General features: G+C 40.3%; 1 protein-coding gene across 4 annotated transcripts in view; it reads left to right on the top strand.

Moving 5' to 3' along the window:
- The window catches only part of jade2 (jade family PHD finger 2), a 107,463-nt gene that overhangs the window by 30,172 nt on the left and 51,447 nt on the right, over positions 1–25,844 (top strand). For all 4 annotated transcript variants that reach the window (XM_017705311.2, XM_017705312.2, XM_017705310.2 and 1 more), the window contains exon 4: positions 5,060–5,217. In XM_017705311.2, coding sequence (XP_017560800.2) covers positions 5,060–5,217 — 158 coding nt within the window. The remainder of the gene's footprint in view (positions 1–5,059; positions 5,218–25,844) is intronic.

Raw genomic sequence — 25,844 nt, 5'->3', positions numbered from 1 at the left:
TCTTTACTTTTTATTTTGCACAGTAGTAAATGGTGCTTTTTAAGTTTGTGTTTTTCTTTTTACTTAAAGAGGTTAATTAGATTTTTCCGTACATATACAAGAAAAGTCTGTACTTGAATCACATCCAGTCAGAGGTAAACTGTCCAGTAGCTTTATCAAACATCACATTTTATGTCCATATCATGCAGTCCTAGTAACACTTTAAATCCATTATTTTTGCTGTTACTGCTGAGCATTAGTGTGGGTGTGAGTCATTGTGTATGAGTTTTTCTATGAGAGATATGTATTGTGACTTATTGTGGCAGTTAAAAATATCCCAAACAATCCTCCATTGAATTCCTATGGACAGTTATCTTGTCTTTAAATGAATACTGTATGAAAACTGTTATGTGATACGGGATCTATAATCCTGCAAAGCTTGGTGATTGTCACATGAAAGCTGTAGGAGGAGTAACGTTTACCTTTTAAAATGTAGAACAGCAATAAGAACTTGAAAGGGAAAGTTTGTGAACAGTTAAATTGACTTGAAAAAGGCAACTAATTAAGTTGCATTTTTAAAATGGAGGCAGACTGTTGATGGTTGCCAAAGTGCTGCTAGTTGGTCCCTATGGTGTCCCAGGTTGTTGCTAAGGTGTTGCTAGGTGGTTGTTGTGCTATTATATACACTGGTGCCTTACATTCATTGCTGCCTTAAATCCATTGAGACCTTAAATCTCCGGTTACCTTAAATTATTTGCTACCTTAAATTCACTTTTTTTTTTCTTTTTTTTTAAAAATACAATACCTCCTTAAAACCACTGCTACCTAAATCCCTGCTACTCTAAATCTACTGATACTTCTACCATTTCTAAATCTACCTTGAAGCATTTCTAAATGCTACCTTGAATCCACTGCCACATTAGATCTCCAGCTAAATTCAACTGCTTCAAAAGTTAAATCTTCTTCTTCTTTCGGCTGCTCCCTTTAGGGGTCGCCACAGTGGATCATCTGCCTCCAAAATCCACTGCCACCAAAGTTAAATCATCTGCTACCTTAAATCCACTGCTCCCTTAAATCCACCGCCATCTTAAATTAAATGCCATCTCAAATTTGCTGATATGTTACATACATTCCTTCCTTAAATCCACTGCCACCCTAAATCTTTTGCTACCATAAATTCATTGCTCCCTTACATACAAATGTTAATACTGCGTATAAATCACTGTGGCAGTTAGACTTGAACGTTCTGCGCTTCTTTTCCTACTGGAAAAAAGTATTGTCTTTATATGATCTTTTATGAAAGCCATATGTCAGATTGATTAGAAAAGCACAAGCAACCTAATCCAGTATAGGTCCTACTATTCTACAAAGTGTTGTTGTTCTAGCTTGAAAGCTCTGGGATGAGAAGCATTTTATTTTTTGACCATAGTATTAGAGTAATTAGAAAAGAGAAAGTTCATGAAAGACCAAAAGTTGGTTTGAAAAAGGCAGTTAATTAACATCAAAACATTAGTAACCATCAAAAGTCTACAAATTTAAAGTGTTGTTTAGATGTTGCTGTGCGGTTCCAGTGATATCCAAGCTAGCTGCTAGGTGGTTGCTATGGTGTTCCAGCCTGTTGTTAAAGTGTTGTCAGGTGGTTGCTATGCTATTTAACACACCGATGTGCCAAACCAGACCAGAAGCAAGTGAGAACCTGGCCAACAGGAACTATCTCTGCTCTTCAGAACCGTTTTGAGCACACTGATTGGGTAGCAACCTCCGGTGACTCCATCAACCTGCTGAGCCTGAACACCTCCCTCTGTAACTGGGTCCTGGATTTCCTGACTGAGAGACCTCAGTTAGTTAGGATAGGTAATAACATCTCCAGCACCACCGTACTGAGCACCGGTGCCCCTCAGGGCTGTGTGCTTAGTCCACTGCTGTTTACTCTGATGACTCATGACTGTACTGCAAAGCATCACTCCATCCTCATTATCAAGTTTGCTGATGATGCGACTGTGGTGGGTCTGATCAGCAAGAATGATGAGTCAGCGTACAGAAAGGAGGTGCAGTGGCTAACGGACTGGTGCAGAACCAACAATCTGTCTCTGAATGTGGAGCCTTACTGGCTCTGCTGTGGAAATCATCAGGAGCACCAGGTTCCTCGGTGTCCACATCACAGAGAAACTCATGTGGTCCCTCAACACCAACTCCATAGCCAAGAGAGCCCAGCAGCGCCTCTACTTCCTGCGGAAACACCTTGGAGATGAATCAGAGTGGAGACTATGAACCAGGCCTTCTTTTTCAACATCAGTGTCTGACCTCACAAATGCGCTTCTGGAAGACTGGTCAAAAAGTCCTATAAAAACACTGCTAAACCTTGTGGAAAGCCTTCCCAGAAGAATTGAAGCTGTTATAGCTGCAACGGGTGGGCCAACATCATTAAACTCTATGGATTAAGAATGGGATGTCACTCAATTTCATATGCGTATGAAGGCAGACAAATGAATACTTTTGGCAATACAGTGTAGATGCACTTTGTAGTTCTACAATTACATATTGTAGTCCATCTGTTTCTCTGCATACTTTGTTAGCCCCCTTTTACCCTGTTCTTCACTGGTCAAGACCCCTGTGGACCTTCACAGATCAGATACTATTTGGATGGTGGATCATTGTCAGCACTGCAGTAACACTGAGGTGGTGGTGGTGGTGGTGGTGTTTTAGTGTGTGTTGTGCTGGTCTGAGCAGATCTCAGACAGCAGTGCTGCTGGCTCTCACTCAAGCCCATACTGGACAACCTTATGCTTGTTCAATATGGGTTTGAGCGAGAGCTGAGTATCTGATTTATTATCGAGGCTAAAGATCTTACCCCAGTCACACTTTATCTTGTACAGCTAATTTCATCCAAGTAATGATGTTTTCTCACCTTTTACTATCACCAATGTCCATCCCTTCTTTAATACTGGACAGGTTCCCCCAGAGCCAGGATGTGTATGCCACCTGTGTATGCCAATTAAAGAGTTGCAGGGGTGTAAAAAAAGTGTTTGCCCCTTCCTGATTTCTTATTCTTTTGCATGTTTGTCAGACTTAAATGTTTCAGATCACCAAACAAATTTAAATATTAGGCAAAGATAACACAAGTAAACCCAAAATGCAGTTTCTAAATGAAGGTCTTTATTATTAAGGAAAAAAGAAATCCAGACCTACAGGGCCCTGTGTGAAAAGGTGATTGCCCCTAAACCTAATTTGGTTCGGCCACCCTTAGCAGCAGCAACTGCAATCAAGCGTTTGTGATAACTGGCAATGAGTCTTTCACAGCATTGTGGAGGAATTTTGGCCCACTCGTCTTTGCAGATTTTTTTTTGCAGCCACATATGAGGGTTTCCGAGCATGAACCTCCTTTTTTAAGGTCATGCCACAGCATCTCAGTCAGATTCAGGTCAGGACTTTGACTAGGCCACTCCAAAGTCTTAATTTTGTTTTTCTTAAGCCATTCAGAGGTGGACTTGGTGGTGTATTTTGGATCGTTGTCCTGCTGCAGAACGCAAGTGTCGCAGCTTGGGGTCACAAACAGATGGCCGGATATTCACCTTCAGGATTTTTTGGTAAACAGCAGAATTCATGATTCCATTTACCACAGCAAGTCTTCCAGATCCTGCGCTCTTGGGGTAATTTTGGTTGGCTGGCCACTCCTGGGAAGCTTCACCACTGTTCCATTTTTTTTTAGCCATTTGTGGATAATGGCTCTCACTGTGGTTCGCTGGAGTCCCAAAGCTTTAGAAATGGCTTTATAACCTTTTCTAGACTGATTTGTTACTCATTTGTTCATGAATTTCTTTGGATCACAGCATGATGTCTAGCTTTTGAGGATCTTTTGGTCTACTTCACTTTGTCAGGCAGGTCCTATTTCAGTGATTTCTTGATTGAGAACAGGCGTGGCAGTAATCAGGCTTGGGTGTGGCTAGGGAATTTGAACACAGCTTTCCGAAGATGTGTTAAACCACAATTAATTTATGTTTTAATGGGAGGGGGGCAGTCACTTTTTCACATCACTGTAGGTAGAAAAAACGTTTTAATCGGTAAAGAGGTTAAAAGTCTGATCAGAGGGGAGACTTACTGTTCATTGCCTGTGCACTTAGTACTCTTGCGCCCCCCCTTTGGTTGCAATATTAGTATTCACTTGGCCAACTTTCTCTGCCGCGGTGTTGGCATGTATGCTTTCTCTTCACAGAAGTGCACTGTTGTACTGTCCTTTAGCTACTATGTGCAATGGAATCTGAAAAAAAGCAACCACTAGGCATTTTAGGAGACTGTCACATGCAGAACTGAAGAGTTTGTAAACTCTCTGTTGTGGATGTTCGTTATGTCCTTTCAATTTAGTTGTATCTTTGTATGTCAGTTCCAAGTGAAGGGTGAACCAGCCTTGTGACCAGAAGGTCATCATACAGTACATGACTGAAGTGCCCCCCTTGACTAAAGCACCTGAACCCCAGCTGCTCCATGGGCTGCCCTCCGCTCTGGGCAAGTGTGTTCACTGCCTCCTATTGTGTGTTGATTCACTTAACTCACAGCCCTGCTTCCCCAAACCCAGACAAAAATACGGCCTTTTCTGTTTATATATTAATTCATATTTAAATAAAACAAACTTTACATAAATTCCCCCACTATGTAATTCTGTGTTTATGTAGGTGTTGATTAGGCATTATGCTAACAAAAGTATGGATTATAATTATGAATTAAAGGAAATTAACAGGTTTCTGATTTATTCTTTGGTTGATCAAAAATGCCTGAATTAAGCTGTGTATAGGTAAAAACTGAGCTGAAAAGCAGTTTGTTGTTGCTTTATTACATTTTCTCCTTTACTGCTTTAGTTTTTAGTGGTTGGTATAGTGTAGTGGTTAACACTTCTGCCTTCTATGCTGTAGACTAGGGTTCTATCCCCCACCTGGGTAAGCACCCTACACTATACCAATGAGAGCCCTTGGGCAAGATTCCTAACACTACCTTCGCCTACTTGTGTAAAATGATCAAATTGTAAGTCACTCTGGATAAGAGCGTCAGCCAAATGCTGTAAATGTAAATGTTTTTATTCCTTCAGGTGTTTCGGACAGATTTTATCACAGCCATGAAGCTGCCTGACTCAGCCCAGCTGAACCCAGAGGACTTTTATGTTCTGTCAGATCCTTGGAGACAGGAATGGGAGAAAGGTGTTCAGGTCCCAGCGAACATGGAGGCCGTTCCTGTGCCTGTGGTCAGGTGCGTGACCTCTGTTGCTTGTGCATGCTACCTAAATAAAATCAAAAGTGGTTCTTCAAGTGCCTGTCATGCCATAAAGCACGACAGACTCCAGCAGCATTTTTGCTGTGGATCAGACTGTATTGATTATTCTAGAGTTTCTTGATCACTGGAGCAGAAACTAGATATACTGTTTTTACAATTTCATTATAATATCATTTATAAGTTTGTAATGTTTCAGATGAAATGATTTTAGTAGGATTGCTATTCAAGGTAATACTTTTAACGGCACTATCCTAGATCAAGTGAGTTGTAAAATTCGGAAACAGACTTAATCAGTGGCTTTTTTTTTTTTTTTTAATGAACTATAAAATACTGTACTGCTCAAAAGTTTGGACACACCTAACTAAAGTATCTCAAAGATGGTAACTTTCCAAGAGAATGCAAAAAAAGCTTTACTCTTAAAGTAAGCCCATTTAAAGAAGTGTTACAAAATTGCTTAATACAGCATTCCTATTGGTTCCTCCATTGTGAAATATTTTACACAATGTCAAGGACAGCTGCCATGCCATGGTGTAGAAAAGTAAAAATCAACAAAAACGAACAATAAAAATTCCCTAACCAAAAAAATAAATAAAGAGATAAAAAATGGACAGCCACCATATGCATCTTTCATTAAGGCATTTTCATGTGAAGGATCTGTTACTTCAGTGCATTTGCACTTTTTCAATGCCTTTGTTGTTAAATTGTTTCACACACACTTTTGTGTGAAGAACTGCACCCTATTTTTATTTATTAATTTATTTATTTTGACGTGTGGATCAGTATTGAATTGTCAGGTAAACAGCATATATAGATAAACGTTATTTAAGAACAAAAAATTTAAGTTTGACTTTGCAATATTGCATTTTAATAAAACTGATCATTTTTGTTTGTTGAAAAAGAGAACACATCCTTGAATGTTTACTTTCCAGTGTTTTGCATATCTTCTTAAACCCCTTCCCAGACTCATAGCCATCTACAACTTTCTTTCTGAGGGCCTCAGAGAGCTCTTAGGCATGGTGATACCACACCGTCCAATAACAAAGAGCAAACCAGTCCAGACATCTGAGATTTAAATAAGACAAGTTCCTCCAAGATATTCTCTAACAGTATTGTAGTCATTTGTACCTGATGCTAGTCATAACACTTGATCAGGTGCACTTAATTTCAGATAAACACACTTGAAATAGTGATATATGCATGGGTATACTTACTTTTTCCACTTAAGAAAATTGTATGGCTTTATATTTCAATTATATAAAGGATAGCAAAAAAGTTAATACTAAGTGTCAATCGTTAAGTTGCATCACCTTTATCAACTTTGTTTAAATGAAAACTTGATATCTGCATCTTAAAATGTGTTCAATGTTAAAATGTTTTTTTTTCATAGGGTGTTCTTATTTACATAACTGTATGACGAGTATATCAGAGTCACTTCAACATACACTACAATTCTATAGTGAGGGAAAAATATGTTTGACTTCATTTTTATTGCTCAGTTTTGCTTGACACATCTGAAATTAGTCATGCTCACATGCATTTGAAAATTGAAAGTCGTGCTCTAGCTTGGTGCTTATGGATGTGTTCAATCTAAGCACATTTGCAATAACTGAGATGGCTGTAAAAAGTTCTAACCCACAGTTTGACTGCGTTTATTGTTATTGTGATAAATCATGTCACAATATGTTGCAGTGTTTTTTCTTCGGAGAATATTGTGGGTATTATTAGTACTTGAGTGCTTGCACATCTCGCAGACATGTGGATGCTACAGATTACACTCTTGATTTCAGTTGTTTCTATGTGTAAATAATCTTTATTATTCCATTTCAGCAAATAGCACAATAGGACATAAAGCCAAGCAAAGAGTCTGAGTTTAATTTATTTTAATTTTAGTTTAATTTATTGTAATAAACAAAAGATTTTGGTTGTTGTCGCAGCACTCAGGAAGTTGAATGACTTTGTCATAATGATGGGTATTACAACAACACTTCAAGCACAGTTTGAATTCTTAAGTCTGGAGAGCCACACTACCTATAATCTACATGAGCTGAGTGAAACAATAGCGCCATGAGCGGAATCAGAGAATGAGCTGTTACAACCGAGGAAAGCTTTGCTTACATGCGACATAGCTGTGAATAATAAGAGCTGGAAAATAAAGCACCACTACTTATGTGAAAGCTTTATCTCTTCTCTCTGGTGTAAGACCCATCTTCTGTTAAACTTGAGATTATGGGCAGTTGTCCTGACATTTTCCTGTAGAATTTCCTGATGCATTCCAGTAGGGCTGGGAAATGTGACAATATTTTTCGTTATCAAGATAAGAGCCACAGTATGCTTCATTGAATATATTATGTGCATTGTCAGCAATTTACTGACCAGCTGCATATTTCATTACAAAGAAACCATAAGTAATGCTGTTAAATTGGAATTATTGCTGCATAGAATATGAAATGTTGAATACAATTCACTGTGTTCATTGTTTTTGATAATATAGTTTTAGATTTCTGGATCTGTTTTGTCTGTTCCCAGTTATAAGATGTCAGGAAAAATGAAATGTGACATATTGTGTATTGTGAAAAGTTTTTGAAGTATACTATATTTCCAAAAGTATTCAGTCACCCATCTAAATCATTGAATTCAGGCGTTCCAATTACTTCCATGGCCACAGTTGTATAAAACCAAGCACCGTGGCATGCAGACTGCTTCTACAAACATTTATGAAAGAATGAGTCACTCTCAGGAGCTTGAATTCCAGCATGGTACCATGATAGGATGACACCTGTGCCAGTCCAGGCGTGAAATTTCCTCACTGCTAAATATTCAGTGAATTGTCAGTGATATTATAACAAAGTGGAAGTGATCGGGATGAAATAAAATAGTAAAATTAGCTCAAGAACAGCTTAGAGAGCTTCATGGAATGGGTTTCCATGGCTGAGCAGCTGCTTCCAAGTCCAACTTACATCACCAAGCACAATGCAAAGCATCGAATACAGTGGTGTAAAGCGCCGCCACTGGACTCTAGCGCAGTGGAGACGTGTTCTCTGGATTGACGAATCACGCTTCTCCATCTGGCAATCCGATGGACGAATCTGAGTTTGGCAGTTGCCACGAGAATGGTACTTGTCTGATTGCATTATGCCAAGTGTAAAGTTTGGTGGAGGGGGGATTATGGTGTGGGGTTGTTTTTCAGGAGTTGGGCTCGGCCCCTTAGATCCAGTGAAAGGAACTCTTAATGCTTCAGCAGACCAAGAGATTTTGGACAGTTTTATGCTCCCAAATTTGTGGGAACAGTTTGGGAATGGCCCCTTCCTGTTCCAACCTGACTGCACACCAGTGCACAAAGCAAGACATGGAAGACTGAGAAGAACTTGACTGGCATGCACACAGTCCTGACCTCAACCCGATAGAACACGTTTGGGCTGAATTAAAGCGGAGACTGCGAGCCAGGCCTTCTCGTTAGACATCAATGTCTGACCTCACAAATGTGCTTCTGGAAGAATGGTCAGAAATTCTCATAACGCACTCCTAAACCTTGTGGAAAGCCTTCCCAGAAGAGTTGAAGCTGTTATAGCTGCAAAGGGTGGGCCGACATATTAAACCCTATGGATTAAGAATGGGATCTCACTCACAATTTCATATGCATGTGAGGGCAGGCAAGCGAATTCTTTTTTTAAAATGTTAAAGAAGTTTGTGTGTGTGTGTGTGTGTGTGTGTGTGTGTGTGTGTGTGTGTGTGTGTGTGTATACACACACATACATGTATGGATGTATATAATATATACAAGGTATGCCCATTCTATGCTGTCCAATGCCTTTTCCGCATATCTAATAAAATCACCATCCCATCTAGTGCCCTTTTTTATAAGCAAGATATACAATTTAAAAGGCTGCAAATATTATTATAAGAATTTTACAGCCCTTAAAAAAGCCTCTCTGAAGCAGAAGACTTTCTAGGCAGAAGATTCGTTAAACATATTTGGTACTGGGTCAACGAAGAGATTCTGTAATTCTTTCTAGAAATCACTATTAAGTCCACCCGTGCATGCGGCCTTACCAGATGGCAGCTTTGTATTAACACTGAGAACCTCTACTTTGGAGATTGGAGCGTTAAGTGCTCCAATTCTGAGCGCAGGGCAGTAATTTCTTTCAATTTAGCAGGTAATGAATTCTTAATATAAACTTCATCTGCTAATTTCAATTTGGTTTCTAGTATTTTTTTTGTTGTTGTTGTTGTTGTGAGTGTGTGTGTGTGTGTGTGTGAATCTATATGTCTCTGTCTGCCCTGTGACGGCCTGGTGACCTGTCCATGGTGTATCCTGCCTTCCACCCAGTGACTGCTGGCTTAGGCTGCAGCTCTCCCCGTGACTCAGAAGGATAAGCAGTTTAGAAGGTGTGTGTGGGGGTGTGTGTGTGTGTGTGTGAGAGAGAGAGAGAGAGAGTGTGTGTACTTCTTGTTGTTCATGCTGTCTGTGTTGTTTGTATGATGTATAAGATATGATGATCCCACGTGAGAAGGCCTTTAAAGTTTCCCATAACGAGGATGGATTGTCCTGACTGAAAGTTAAGTCACGTATGATATGAATTTATGGTTATTCAATATTGGGGGGTTAAGTCTCCAACGTCTGACTGTGGTAATGAATTACGCAGCTCGACATTCAGAAATACTGGTGGTCAGGTATAGCTGTATTTCCAATTGAGCTAGAAATTGCACACTGCATTAGTCTTCTAGGGATAAAGAAATAACCTATCCTTGTTTTGATATTTATAAAGGTTAGGGAAAAAAGTACTCATCCAGACATCAATACATTCCTAATCCTCGCATAAAACATTAAGACCCTTATGCCTGAAATGACAGTAATACTGTACCCCTAGGAAATGTATCTATCATAGGGTTTAAATGACGATTTACATCCCCCAAAAAATTTAATTACCAATATTCATGTCAGTCAATTTGGGGGAAAAAAAGCACAAGTAAGAAATTCAAATGGATGACGAGGGGAGGAATACACATTCATAATAGCCATACCCTTCACGATCAAATATCGACCTTGGCTGTCCTTCACACAGGATGACCGTTTGAAAGGTACTTTTTTTTCAGCAGTATAGCTACTGCTCTACTCCTGCTAGTGAATGAAGAAAAGAAGACCTGCCCAAAACCACCCTGCTGCAGTTTTAAATGATCTGTGCCTTCCAAATGAGTTTCTTGCAACAGAGCAATGTCAACTCGCTATTTTTAAAGAAGTTAAGATCCTTTTGATATGTGAAGGGATACCCTTAAAATTCAATACAAAAATTCACAAAAGCCATTTTCTTAAAAAAGCAGAAAAACAGGAGGAAGAGAGAAGACAATACAGCCTATAAGCCAGCATTATGCATTCCAAAATAAAAATAAGCTGGAAAATAACAAAGAACGCATAACTGTAATGCGTATTAACCTGCACTTTACCTTGAGAACTAGCTACGTAGGCAAACATAGGGGTCAAAGTGACGTCTCTTACCATGGAACTCCGTAAGAAAGACAGCAGAGGCACTAAAGTCTAGGTTCCACCATTAAAGTTAACTGTCCTTTTCTCCAACAAGCCATTCGTCATAGAAGTAAAATAAGCAAAGCATACTTGCTAGACTGAGAAAAGAACGAGATCAGAGTTTTACTCTTGGATAATGACTCACTTAACCTGCTTAAGACATCGGTAGCTGATTCAAGGAGGCCACAGATTTCTCAATCTCAGCCGGAACACAGCAGCATTTTTGGTCTTCTACCGCAGACCTTGTACCTTCTGTTCATTCGAGTTTCATTTCAAAATACAGTGTTGAAAAATTTAAAAATGGTAAGTTCTTGTTTTTGGTTCTGTTACTGTCAGTGAAAAAATCCAGAAACTGTTTAATTTAGTTATTAGTTTCGCAAACTAATCATAAAATCAAATAACAAACAAGAAGAAATAGAATAAATGGTCATATTAATCATCCACACTTAAAAATTACCATCACTTTGAAAAAAGTGCAGATTTGCAGAAGCTCAGAATACAGGCCTGTGGTTCTGATATATTTTGGGTTTCCTCCAGGTTCTCCGGTTTCCTCCCACAGTCCAAAGACATGCAGTCAGGCCAATTGGACATGCTAAATTGCCCCTAGATGTGAGTGTGTGAGTGACTGTCTGTGTCTGTCTGTCTGCCCTGCGATGGACTGGCGACCCGTCCAGGGTCTATCCTGCCTTCCACCCGAAGACTGCTGGGATAGGCTCCAGCACCCCCCGCGACCCTGACGGAGAAGCGCTTAGAAAATGGATGGATGGGTGGATGGATGGATGTTTTGTGTGGGTGTTTGTGTATTTGACGTGCACAGCTGTGCTCTACCTGCAAAACAATGAAACGATATGAGAAAGAGACTGCACTCCCGCCACTTAATGCAGGGGCTTCATACTCCCCAGATCAGCTGCTGGTGTGCTCAAGTTCACATTATGTAGTATTTGGCTGGTGTTGTACTGAACTCTGACTCCTTTTCTTCCTTGGTGAAGAAGGAGACTCAGGAAGGGCCGTGATTCTGTTACGAGAAGTGCCCTTTATTTACACCGGCAGAAAAGGCTCATACAGAGCAGCCCGTTAGCTGAGAAGGTTGCCTACGCTTCAGGACAGACACTTAACCTAACAAACTAACTTTCACTAGCCCAACATGGTATAATGATGTCAGAGAAATAAAACTAAACCTCACACCATCTCTACTTCTAGTTATTGGTTGTTGATGTGTGGGCCTATCAGACATAAGTTATGTGGTCTGTGTAATATAATAAAATGTTTTGTTTACTTTTCTACCTCCGATGGTGGCAAAAGTGAACGAACCTATCCGTTACAGTGTGAAACCAACAGAACCGAATGAAAAAGATATAAGATCACAGTAAACCAACTATTCGGACTTCAGCAAACGAATCAGGCGGGAAAACAGCCTTAATACAGAATCTTCTCCACCCTGAATTCAGTGTGTACCACTGTGTACAACAAGTGTACAACAATAATGTACTGAACATGGAATGTGACATTAGAAATAGTTATATACCTCACATTTAATTCAATATAAACCATAGGGTTTGTATATTTTTGCACATTTGTTTCTTTTTTTTTTTTTCTTTTCATTTTCCGGTTCCGGTTGAGTGTACGCTGTGCGCGTTTGGCTGCCGCTACTCGCCGGTGTTTTGTTTTTCTTGTGGCTGTTTTCCTTTCTTTTTACGGGAGTTTTGACACAGATTCTCTCCAGTATCGATGGACTCTCTCTGTTTTCTACTCGCAAGCTGAATCTTGCTTTGTGATCATGCCTATAACACACCTGCTTCTCACCTGCGCGAGCCCTCTTCCTCTTCACCGCATCTGTGGTGAGTGTGTTTGTAACCTCTTGCTTCGTTGCTGTTGCCAGTTTGTTCTGTGGTAAGCTGCAGCATTTCTGCTTGTGCTTCTCAGTCTAAGCTGGTGGTGTAGTGGGTTTTGGTTGGCTAACGTGCGTGGCCTGAGCTCTGGCATGTTCACTCTCCTCTGTCATGTCCATGACCGGTGTCCAGAGTTTTTGTTTTTGGCCTCGAGTTGTGCTGTGCATTTTTGTTTTTTACGCTCTGGCAATGTTTAAATACTCACGAACTGAACTTACACACCTCGCCTGCCATGCACGCTTGGACTCTGCATCATATAATCTCTGCCAGACACTTGGAATTGCTCAACGTCCATGTTACATCCACCGTTCAAAAACAGGACCCTCATTTAGTGATGGCTGTGATGGCTCTTATGCACGGGTCCCGACTATATGGACATATAATCGTGCTTGCCGGCGTGACACTAAAGCCATCCGTGGAGTAAATCATGGCCATCTGGTTGAACCTTCTCTTCCCAGCCGTCACTGCTTTAACCTCACTCATCTTAACGCACGATCCATAATCAATAAAGCCTCGTTAATCAACGACCTCATCACCCAGAATAACGTGGATATGTTTTTTTCTTTCGGAAACCTGGCAACAAACTGCTGACTACTTACATTTAAACATGCTGATGCCCCCAGGCTACAATTATCTCTCAAAACCCCGACTGACAGGGAGAGGAGGTGGTCTGGCTGTGGTTCATCATTCCAGTTTAACGGTCAAAGAACTTTCCCTATTCAGTACTACAAGCTTTGAATATATCGCTTTGAAGGTTGTTTCCTCCTCAGCTTTACTGTTCCTGTTAGTTTATTGCCCTCCAAAACCTGCTGCAAAGTTCTTGTCTGAACTTAATGAACTCCTCACAATCATCTCATCTCTTTGCTCTGTCATAATTGTGCTTTGTGACTTTAATATCCATGTTGATACTGAATGCTCTTGCACATCTGAGTTCATTTCAGCTTTAGAGTGTTTTAACTTGATGCACCATGTTGATTTTCCAACTCACACTCATGGTCATACTCTTGATTTACTCAGCTCTACTGGTTTGAATGTCTCTGGTATCTCTCTGTCTCTGGTATCTCTGACCATAAGCTCAATGTAGTTTTCATATTTCAACTCCTCCCCCTTTTAAGAATAGACTTCTCCCTGCCAACCACTCGTGTCCTTGGTTCACCCCTGAACTAAAGGTACTGAAGGCCATTGGTCGGCGTCTTGAACGCCGACCTTTATAAAAAAACTAGCCTTACTGTCCACTTTCTACTTTACAGTCAACACACCCACAAATATAGGGATACCCTTAATACTGCCCGCTCCAACTACTACTCCTCCATCATAAATAATGCTAAGTCTAGGCCAAAAACTCAACCCCAATTGATGCAGTGATAAATTCATGTTTCTCTTCTGGTTCTGTTCCTACTGCCCTTAAAACTGCTGCAGTTACTCCGGTACTTAAGAAACCTGAATTGGACCCGACTTCTCTTTCTAATTACAGACCCATCTCACACCTTCCATTTTTAGCTAAAGTAATGAAAAGAGTGGTTGCTTCCCAACTCCAGACTTTTCTGAGTGATAATGCCCTCTATGAGCCATTCCAGTCTGGTTTCCATACTCACCACAGCACTGAGACAGTTGTTCTGCGAGTCGTTAATGATCTTCTCCAGTCTGCTGAGAGTGGTTCTCTCAATGTTCTCCTTCTCCTCGACTTAAGTGCAGCATTTGATACCGTTAATCGTGATGTTCTCATTTTTTTCTCTGTTGGCATCACTGACACAGCCTTACAGTGGTTCAGGTCATATCTTATAGACAGACACCAGTTTATTACACTAGGCCCACAGAAGTCCTCCTCCTCTCCTGTTAGATGTGGTGTCCCGCAGGGCTCAGTTCTTGGACTTACTTTTCTTAATTTACATTTCACCCCATGGGCAGATTATTTGTAGCCATGGCCAAAACTTCCATTGTTATGCTGATGATATTCAGTTATATCTCAGTACACACACACACACCCTCAGATTCCCCTCCCAGTACACTAATTGATTGTATTTCTGATTTAAAGCTTTGGATGCATAATAACTTTCTCATGCAATAACTTTCTCAAACACTGATAAAACTGAAGTCTTACTGGTTGGCCCTAAACATTTACTATCAAAGTCATCCAATTTTTCAGTTAGTATTGATGGCCTGCTCATTAAGCCTGCACCTGTTGTTAGAAATCTTGGTGTTTTACTCGACCCGTCACTCAATTTTGATCTGCATATCAAGTTCCTTACTAAGACTGTATACTTTCACTTACGTAACACTGCTTGTCTCCGACCGTTCCTGACCGATAAAGATGCCAAAAGTCTGGTTCATGCCTTCATTATGTCCCACATTGACTACTGTAACTCCCTCTTTGTTGGTCTCCCTGTAAAGTCTATCCTAAAGCTACAGTACATTCAGAACTCTGCGGCTAGAGTTCTCACCCATACTCAGCATTCAGCTCATATCACCCCTGTTCTCTCTCAGCTACACTGGCTACCGGTCCTGTCACGTATGAAGTTTAAAATTTTACTACTCACTTTCAAAGCTTTGCATAATCTTGCTCCCCCCTACCTCAGAGAACTGCTGACCTCTTACACTCCTTCTCGCTCTCTCAGATCTTCTTGCAGTAACTTACTTGCTGTTCCACGCACCAGACTTTTCACTTTGGGAGGGAGGTCCTTCAGTGCCATGGCCCCCAAACTCTGGAATTCTCTTCCTCAATCCCTCTTCTCTTTCCTCTTTTAAATCTGACTTAAAGACTTTTCTGTTTAATTCACATTTTTCTTTCTCCTCCTCTGCAATGTTTTTTTTTTCTCCTGCTCATGCTATGTGAAGCGACCTTGGGTTTATGAAAGGCGCTATATAAATGTAATTTATTATTATTATTATTATTATTATTATTATTATTATTATTATTATTATTATAGGTGCTTAAAATCCTTGAAAATGCTTGAATTTTAATGTTGTGTTTTCCAGGTTTGAAAAATGCTGGAATTTTGGATAAAGTGCTTGAAAATGCTTGAATTATAACAACAAATATCTGTCTAACTGAATAGTTCAGTTATTAGATGGAGAAATAAAATAAGTTGCTGCCTAAAATGAAAACTTCTCCACCTGGGCTCGCTTGCTCATCTGCATCTGTTATAGTGATAGGAATTTCAGCTTTTTGGTGAACCAAGGTCATTTGGTTTGACTCACCCAGAAGTGACTATTCTTTTTGCTCCCAAATGGCTCTTTCGTTATACCACCACAGAGAGGGTCACCCTAATATTCTGCCTTGTATTAAATTACAAGAAAGAAAGAAAGAAAGAAAGAAAGAAAAACAGTTCTCCCATCGTTCACTTAAAACAGGGGTCGGTAACATGTGGCTCTTTTACTGCTCTGTTGTGGCTCCACAGCAGAATTATTTTTGTGTAAAAATAAAATAATCCTACTTTGCAGTAAAATAAAGCTGTGCTGATGGTTCTAACACAGTTTTAACAGTAAATGGTCTAAATGCTGGAGTTAATGTAGAACTGCTAATTCATCCTGTAACCTTGAAGATTGACAAGAAAACCTTATTTCTCCAAAATAGTAGCATTATAGAAGAAGGAAAAACCTACTTTACTTTTTAGTGTAAGTTAATGGAACCAGACATTTTTTTCAAGTAATTTTGGTGCCATTTGTTTTGGTCCGTTCTTCATGAAATGACACCGTGTAAAGGGCAACAGGTATTTTCAAATTATTTGAAATTTCTTCCAACAGTAGTGTTATACTAGTACATTAGCACATACTGAGTCATATTTACAGTCAAAATGGACATAAAATGGAATATTGTGGCTCACAGTGTGGTTTGATTTTTGTTGAAAGGACAAAATCACTCTTCTCTATTAGTTTGATTTGCACAATACCGTGGAAAATGTTATAGAGCTGATCGACTGCCTACCTCAAAGGTGGAAGTTGTTGTTTTGAACATTTTCAGTAAAGATTTTATTGGAGGTAAAGTTATTTGTTGAGTGATATATATATATATATTTATTTATTTATTTGTTAATTGTTTTATCCTGATTTTGCATGGTTAGATAGCAAGGAAAGTCAGTGGACATTGAAACTGCTTGAAAAGTGTTTGAATTTGACTTTGGAAAAGGTGTATGAGCCCTGAAACCTAGTCATCAACAAAATGCTATGTAACACAATAGTGAGAAATATTTTAAAATGTTTATTAATGGTGAAATTGACAGAGTATTTTTTTATCAATAACTTCCTAACAGCAAGTGTAATACTGCACGCTCAGAAACATACTGATATTCAAACTTTATCATAGACTTGAGTCAGACATTATATAAATTCAAGAGAACGAGTGAATCTGAATTTGTGACCTGCATTGCCCGCTGAGCATGTGATTTGCTTTAGGGTGGCACATGGGAGCATCTCTTGCTACTTCTGAAAAAGCTTGCTGTGCAGACTAAATATTATTATAGCTAACTATGAACGAGTAGATTGACTAGCTAGCTAAGTCAACCTAGCAAACTAGTTATCTTAACACCAAACGAATGATTGATACCATGATGACAAAGTGAAAAACCTGAATTAACATTAATAAAACATAAAGGTAAGAAATACGACAATATTGTCTTTACAAGAACTTATGCCTTATTGCCTAACTTGAGCTTATTGTGCTACACTAGGGTCACTGAAGGTACTTTTTCCAGAACAGTCTTTTAGTATGTGTCTATATTTTTATTTATGTATTTTTATACTAAGATGATGATCCGACCACATTTTGGGACAAACGTGTGCAAAAATTCACAAAATGTTGAAGCTTTCACAAACTTCAACAATTCAGCCAACTGATCACATCAAAATGTTGGCTTTCAAACAGTCAATCAGTCAAAATTGTATTACAATTATTTATAGCATAATAGATAGTATATGTGACATTATTATATTTCTTCTTAATGTATGACAGTGTGATGTAACTAATGATGGTGATAGCAGCAAAAACAATTATATAACCATTATTATAAGTATTTTGTGTAATAAAAATATTTATAATAATTATTGTTGTGATTACATGACATTTAATATTACTACTATAAAAAAATTACAGTATATATTTATTACAGAATTAAATATATATATTGTAATTACTATTATATAGGTGTTTTATACTATTGCTTAGTTTAATTGTGCTGTTATTATATTGGCTTGAACAAAATCAAATACAGAATTGTACACAAAATAAAATAAAATTTTTATTTATTCACAGACTGAAATGGAACTTCAAGTTAGACAAAATAATGTCAAAAAGTGTCCAGTACCTTCAAAGCCCCAACTGATGCTTAGTTTACCCCCCCCCCATTTAGTTGTCTCCAATTCCACCCGCTAGTTAGGACTCCCCCAATCACACAAAACTATCAATGCTAGGAGGGTGAAGGCAGCACAGGCTTCCTCCAAGGCCTGTGACGCCAGCTACCGTATCTCTTCGAAGTGCCGCTCACCCAACGTCTTGAACAGCTGAACATGCTTGGACGAAAGCAGCAACCGCCAGATCTGTTAATCAGCTAATAGACGCCTGCGCTGGACTCGCATCGCATTAAAGTAATGGGGGGAGAAGGGGGGGCCATCGTATCCACCCAGAGAGGGTGAGGCCAATTGTGCTCTCTTGGACACCCGGCTACGGATGGCTGTAGCAATCGAACTCACGATCTCCTGATGATAGGGCCAACGATTAGACGGTTGCGCCACTTGGGAGCCTCCTCAAAGTTTTTGAATGGTGTCAAGTACACAGTTTTGTGTCACTGTGACTTTCTTCCTCTTCAGGCCACAAGTAGTTACAAAGAATGCAGCTGGCCTTGAATACACTATCTGCATGCAGGCAGTAATTGAACATTTTCATATCGTCTTGAAGGTGTTTTCTTAGGTGAAGTTGCAGGAGGTAGGGCTTTGTTGGAAAAGCTTTAACTGTCACAATGACTTGTGGCAGTGGCCTAAGCACAGATGCAGAGGGTAACAGACAAGGTGGGGATACATTCAGGGTTCTCGCTTGCAGATCCTGTCCTAAAGAAAAATTTGTAAATATGCCCCTAGTCTCTATTACTATCATAGCTACTAACAACGATTACATTGAATTTATAATTTGCATGAACAAGAGCGACTGTGGGACATGTTCCCTTGTAACTGAAATTTGGTAGCCAGTGCTCAGTGTCGCGGGGGTGCACCAGTACAATTAGGAAAATTCAATTTTTCCAAGACTGTTGTAACTGTACGTCTCCAGTGCTCTTTTGTTGTCAGTGGCATGTATTTTTCCTTCATGTGTGTCCAGATAATGTGTCTATGACACACCTTTTGGCCACACTTGAGACCCCCAAACAGTAGCATCCTGCTGTGATTGTAAAGGTACTCATGAATCTGTAAAATACAATTACAGTGCAAAATGATTGTCACTTGATGCTGAAATGCATTAAAGCTAAAGTATACAGTATTTTTCTCCGCCTAAGATATCTCTGTTGGCAGGCTATTTGATGTTCTATCTGGGGTTGTAAATCTATATTTCCAAAAAAGTTGGGACACTGTGAAAAATGTAAATAAAAACAAAATGCAATGATGTGCAAATCAGTTAAACCCTATGTTTCATTGAAAATGCTTCAAAGACAACATATCACAATTTTTGGGGAAAAAATATATTCCAATTTTGAATATACATTGGCAGCAAAAGGGCTGGTAAAGTTGTGTAATGCTTAAAAAATACCTGGTGGAAAATTGGCAACAGCTCAGTAACATGACTAGGTATAAAAAAAGCATCCCAGACAGTCTTTCAGAAGTAATGATGGGGATGTTCACCAGTCTGTGAAAGACTGCACAGGCAAATATTACAACAATTTAAGAACAAAGCTTCTCAATGTGAAATAGCAAAGCCCTTTTGCTTTTCATCACCTATGATACATAATAACATTAAAAGAATTAGAAAATCTAGGGAAATTTGCATGCAAGGGAACCAAACAAACAGTATTTGCTGGCCATGATCTTTGATTCAGTAAATATGTAGTGGAAGTCGCTGCAGGGGTCAGAAAAACTTGTGAAAAACACTGTCTATGAAAACAGTTCAGCTTTTCATTCACAAATGCTAATTAAAACTCTTAAATGCAAAGAAGAAAGCATATATATGAACAGGATCCAAGAATGCTGCCACCTTCTCTGGGCCCAAGCTCATTTGGACTGATGCAAAGTGAAAAAGTATTCTATGGTCCGATGAATCAGCATTTGAATTTCTTTTTGGACATCATGGATGCTGTGTCCTCCAGGCTAATGACCACTCAGCTTGTTGTCAGTATACAGTTCAAATGCCAGTATTTATGATGGTATAGGAGTGCATTAGTGCATATGACTTGCATATGTCACTCAAAACTACAGCACTCTGTCTCCTCAGTTCCCAAACGCTTACAGAGTGTTGTTAAAAGAAGAGGTGATGAAACACCGTGGTAAACATGCCCCCATCCCAACTTTTTTGGAATGTGTTGTCTGCATCAAATTTAAAATGGGCATATATTTTTCAGCAAACAATAACATTTCTCAGTTTCGAGATTTGATTTGTTATCTTTGTACTATTTTCAATTAAAATATAGGGTTTCAATGATTTGCACATCATGAGTTTTAATTTACATTTTACATAGTGTCCTAACTTTTTTTTGGGGTTGTAATTTGGACGTTTATTCTTGCCTCAAACGCACTGCTAGTCACTGCTCTGGGTCTACAGGCTCCCTATCGTTTGTCCTTTGCTTTGTTAAATGTGGGGCTAACACCTCCAACAGAAATTTAAATTGGCATCCAAAATTATCTGCGAAAGCAATCACTTAAACATTGCTCCTGTCTTTTTCTCAAAAAAGGATGCACTATGTTTGAATTTTTTTCAACATAGGATGAAAAGGATGTATTCATCATTTGAAGAAGACGTTTTGTCTGTCTGGTCAGTTATTTGTTTTCGGTGAGCATTGTTTTGATTAAAAAAATTGCGTCTGAATATTTCAATGCTTTTTTGTGTTCAATTTGTGACTGCCTTAGAAGTGCTAAAAGGATAAAGATAGAGGCTAAACTCACTGACAGCCAATAAAAAAGGATTCATTTCCACCTCATCATAGAGCAGTCAGCTAACTTTGCCACATACCTTAGAGCAGAAGTGTCTGTTAGGACTGTTATAGAAGGCATTTTGTGTTTATTGATTTTGTTCTATTAGCATAAAAACTGTGCTGACACACGACACGACATGTGCAGTGTCCGGTGTTCATAGTGGGTTTTTTTTTTGTTTTGGTTTGTTTTTTTATTTAATAATGAAGCAGCGGTGCTGACTCTGGGTTTTGGGGGAAAGGACCTTTAGAGGCATGTTAAAGCTGCACAATGGGTCTGTGTGTTCATTTCAGTTCTGGAAGCATTTTTACGATGGTCTGAATCAAGTGAGGGAAGTCAACATTTTTCAGGGGAGATGACCTGGGTGCCTTCAGCACCTTCCAGCACCACCTGGTGCTGCTTAGTTTAGTTTAATTGCTACAAGAAGTACTCTTTACTGACACCACACCAGCAGAAAAAGCAGGCAGCCTCTTAGCAACGAAGGTCCGCTCTCTCCGCTTCGTAATATAACAAAATCAATAAACACATATAAATCGTTATATAGCCTTCCATAATGCCAAATCTAGGCTGACCTACTCAGCCTTTCTGGGAGGAAGCTTTTAGAGACATTTAACTACACAGATTTCTATCATCATCATTGTGAACAATTCTGACTCTGTAAGTCTCTCTAGAACAAAGCATTTCATACCAAACCACTGCATGAATTTGTTGACATTATGCAGAAAATTAAAAAAAACTTTGAAAAAAGTCCCTTTTCAAGTCAAACTGAGGTGTGTTGAAAAGATTTATTTTCCTGCATATTATTATTTGGCACTTAAAAAAAAAAAACAAAACTATTGGTACCTGATTTTTTTTTTTTTTTTTTTTCTTTTAGCCAGTGGCTCCTCAACCTGTTTTTTTTTTTTTTTCTTTTCAGGAGCCCTGCCAAAACTTTGCATATGACCTAACTAGGCTTGGCAGTTAAATGTAGTGAAAATAATTGGTCACTTATTCTTGTTAGTAAAAAAAAATGGGGGATGGTTGAACACTCTGTCATCCAGCTCTAGATTAAACAGAAATGAATAAAAACATTGAATCAAAAAAAAAAAAAACAGAAATTTGGAGGCTTTAAACATTGACCTATGTCCAGTGGTCAAGCACACAGCCATGCAATCTCCATAGACAAAGACTGTACACTCACCGGCCACTTTATTAGGTACAATTGCTTGTTAACACAAATAGCTAATCAGCCAATCACATGGCCACAACTCAATGCATTTAGGCATGTAGAGGTGGTCAAGACAACCTGCTGAAGTGCAGATCGAGCATCAGAATGGAGAAGAAAGGGGATTTAAGTGACTTTGAACGTGGCGTGGTTTTTGGTGCCAGACGGGCTGGTCTGAGTATTTCAGTAACTGCTGATCTACTGGGATTTTCACGCTCAACCATCTCTAGGGTTTACAGAGAACGGTCCGAAAAAGAGAAAATATCCAGTGAGCAGCAGTTGTGTGGATGAAAATGCCTTGTTGATGTGAGATGTCAGAGGAGAATGGGCAGACTGGCTCGAGATGATAGAAAGGCAACAGTAACTCAAATAACCAACCAAAATCTCTGAGGAACGTTTCCAACACCTTGATGAAAGTATGCCACGAAGAGTTAAGGCAGTTCTGAAGGCAAAAGGGGATCCAACGTTTTACTAGCAAGGTACCTAATAAAGTGGCTGGTGAGTGTATGTTGAACTGAAGAGCTCAGTGATTTGTACAGGACACATGACATGAAGGTGACACCCTCCCAACATGTCATTTCATCCTGTTTCTGCCCTGCTATAACTGTCCTGGTTAACTGGAAGGGCTGTTGTCTAAGAGCAATAGCAGCTTACCACAACACATTAGCCCACGTAAGCTTACAGAACGCTATCGTCTAGCACATAAAAATCATCTGGCCTTGGTTTACACAGCACTTGGAAGCAATTTATAAGCAAGATCACTGTGAAAACTATTTCCTGGGAGCTTTTTTAAAGTTCTGCGTTCCATGTTTCTTAAAATGTGTGTTAATGTATTTGATGAACAGCTATTTGATGTTGGACAAGTGACTGAGGAGGAAGAAAATTTGGTGGAGAAGGAATAATTGTCTTTTTTTTTTTTTTTTGTTTTTTTTTTTAGAGGCCCTTAGTTCCAGTCGCAGGAAATCTTAATACGAAGTCATTCTAAAGAATTGTGTTCGTTCAACTTTGGAAAGCCATTTCATGTTTCAGCATAACAGTGCCACAGTGCACAAAGTAGGGTCCATAAAGAAGTGGTCTACCAAGCTGACCCACACAGAGCTCCGACCTCAGCCCAATTCTTTGGGATGAACTGAAACGCACATTTCTAGCCAGGCCTTTATATCCGATATTAGTGCCCAACCTCACTAATGGTCTTGTGGCTGAATGTAAACCGAATCAAGATTCAAGAGTTTTATTGTCATGTGCACAGCAGAACAGGCAGTTGCACTGTACAATGAAATTCTTACTTTGCTGTTCCTCACCAAATATAAGAGAATAAAAGAAGAACTCTAAAAACAGTAGTAAAAAGTAAAAGTAAAAAATGTACAGTATGTGCAAAGTTGAAATAAAATTAAAGTTACACGTGCAAATATGTAGAGCAGCTGTTCATAAAGTGCATCAAGTAACAGATGTAAACGGATGTAAACAGTAAACAATATTGTTCTGTGCAAGTAATAGATGTAAACAGTATTGTTCTAACAGCAGCAGTACAGTGTAGGTAAGGTGCAGTTGTTGAGTGCAAGGTTAAATCAGTTCAGATTGGGAGGGGAGAAGAGGTAGTGAGGTGTTCACCAGCCTGATGGCAGTTTTGATCACACGCTGGAGAGCCTTCCTGTCCTGAGCAGTGCAGTTTCCATACCAGACCGTGATGGAGCTGGTAAGAACGCTCTCGATCATGCTCCTGTAGAAGGTGCTGAGAATTTTGCCTGGCAAGCCAAATTTTCTCCGCCTTCTCAGAAATTACAGTCGCTGCTGGGACATCCTGATGAGGTGAGATCCTCACTGATGTGGATGCCAAGGAATTTGAAGGTTTTCACCCTCTCCACCTCAGTCTCACCTATGTACAGGGGTATGTGTAGCTCCCGCTTTCTCCTTGGATCAACAATCATTTCCTTGGTTTTGTCTGCATTCAAGGAGAGATTGTTGTTATGACACCAGGCCACCAGCTCTGCCACCTCCTTCCTGTACGCTGTCTCGTCCCCACCAGTGAACAGTCCAACGACTGTAGTATCATCAGCGAACTTGATGATGCTGGTGTTGTTCTGGGAGGCCACGCAGTCATACGTGAAGAGTGTGTACAGAAGCGGGCTCAGCACACAGCCCTGGGGGACCCCTGTGCTCACTGTTCTTGTGCTGGATGTGCCGCTGCCGGCTCTGACTGACTGGGGTCTATCAGATAGAAAGTTCAGCACCCAGTTACAGAGGGCAGGTGTCAGTCCGAGGGTGAGCTTTTCTGAGAGTTTGTGTGGGATGACCGTGTTAAATGCTGAGCTGTAGTCAATGAAGAGCATCCTGACATAGGTGTCCTTGCCCTCCAGGTGTGTGAGGGCTGTGTGAAAGGCAGTGTTCACTGCGTCGTCTGTGGACCTGTTCCGTTGGTATGCAAACTGAAGAGGGTCTATAGTGTTTGGAACGGTCTCTTGGATGTGAATCATGACTATTTTCTCGAAGCACTTCATCACAATTGGGGTGAGTGCAACAGGGCAATAGTCATTTAGGCTGGTCACAATGCTTTTCTTTGGGAGGGGTACGATGGTGGTTAACTTGAAGCAGGATGGCACAAAAGCTTGCGCGAGGGACAGATTGAATATGTCCACAAACACATCAGCCAGTTCTGATGAGCAAACTCTGAGAGCACGCCCGGGGATGTTGTCTGGGCCGGCTGCTCTCTGTGGGTTTATTCTCCTCAAGGTCCTGCACACATCAACTGATGTCACAGTGAGTGATGTGTTTCGTGTGGCCATAGTGTCTCTCGGTTGGCCAGGGTTGAGGATGAGGTAGTGTGGTGTGGCTGTTTGTGACCGCCTTGCTCGTCTCTTGGTAGTGGGTGATGTGCTGTAGTCCTTGCCACGTGCGCCGGGAGTCCGTGGTGGTGTAGTAGCCCTCCAGCTTCAGCCTGTACGGTCTCTTGGCCTCTCTGATAGATCTACGCAGGTCATATCTGGACCTTTTGTAATCGTCAGTGTTGCAGCATGGTGGGCACGTAGCATGGACCGAGCTTGGCCGTTTAACCAGGTTTTCAAGTTGGGGTATTTTCTGCAGCGCCTTGTAGGGACAACACTTTCAATGCAACTGCTGATGTAGCCCATTAACCCAGAAGCATAGTCCTCTAGATCAACAGTGCAGTCCTCACTCAGATGCAGTTCTGAACACATCCCAGTCTGTACTGTCAAAGCAGTCCTGAAGCACTAAGTCAGTTTCTTCATTCCACACTTTGATGGTCTGACTCACTGGAAGTGCTTGCTTGAGGAGTTGTCTGTATGCTGGCTAGAGGAACACGCAGATGTGGTCGGACTGTCCGAAGTGTCTCTCCCTCATCAGATAGCTCACGTGCTGATGGTACTTGGGGAGGACAGTCCTCAGGTTGCAGTGATTGAAGTCGCTGGCCACAATGAACGCGCGTCCGGGAGCACGGTCTCTTGTTTACTGATGGTGTCATGCAGCAGCCCTAGCGCTGTGGTAGAATTCACGCGTGGCGGGATGTAAGTAGCCAGAATGTGCACAGAGCTGAACTCTCTAGGCAGGTAAAAGGCTCTGCACTTCACCATCAGCAGCTCTAAGTCAGCTGAACAATGTTTTTCAACAGTCTTTACGTCTGTACACCACCTGTTGTTCACGTAGATGCAGACACCACGGCCTTTGTTGTTCCCCGACGCTGCCATGCGGTGCCCGAGGTGGACGGAGTGCGTTTCCAGCTGGATCGCCGAGTCTGGCGTGCTGTCAGATATGGCGTGCTGTGCTTATCAGAGGATAAGAGCACAGCACTCTCTGATTTCACACTGAGTTGTTATTCTGGTTCTCAGCTCATCCAGCTTGTTTTCGAGGGGGTGAACATTAGCTAGCAGCG

Source organism: Pygocentrus nattereri, chromosome 16 (genome assembly GCF_015220715.1).
Source record: "Pygocentrus nattereri isolate fPygNat1 chromosome 16, fPygNat1.pri, whole genome shotgun sequence".
NCBI classification, from domain to species: Eukaryota; Metazoa; Chordata; class Actinopteri; order Characiformes; family Serrasalmidae; genus Pygocentrus; species Pygocentrus nattereri.
The sequence above is the reverse complement of the archived record's forward strand: the minus strand, read 5'-3'. Positions and strand labels throughout refer to the sequence as shown.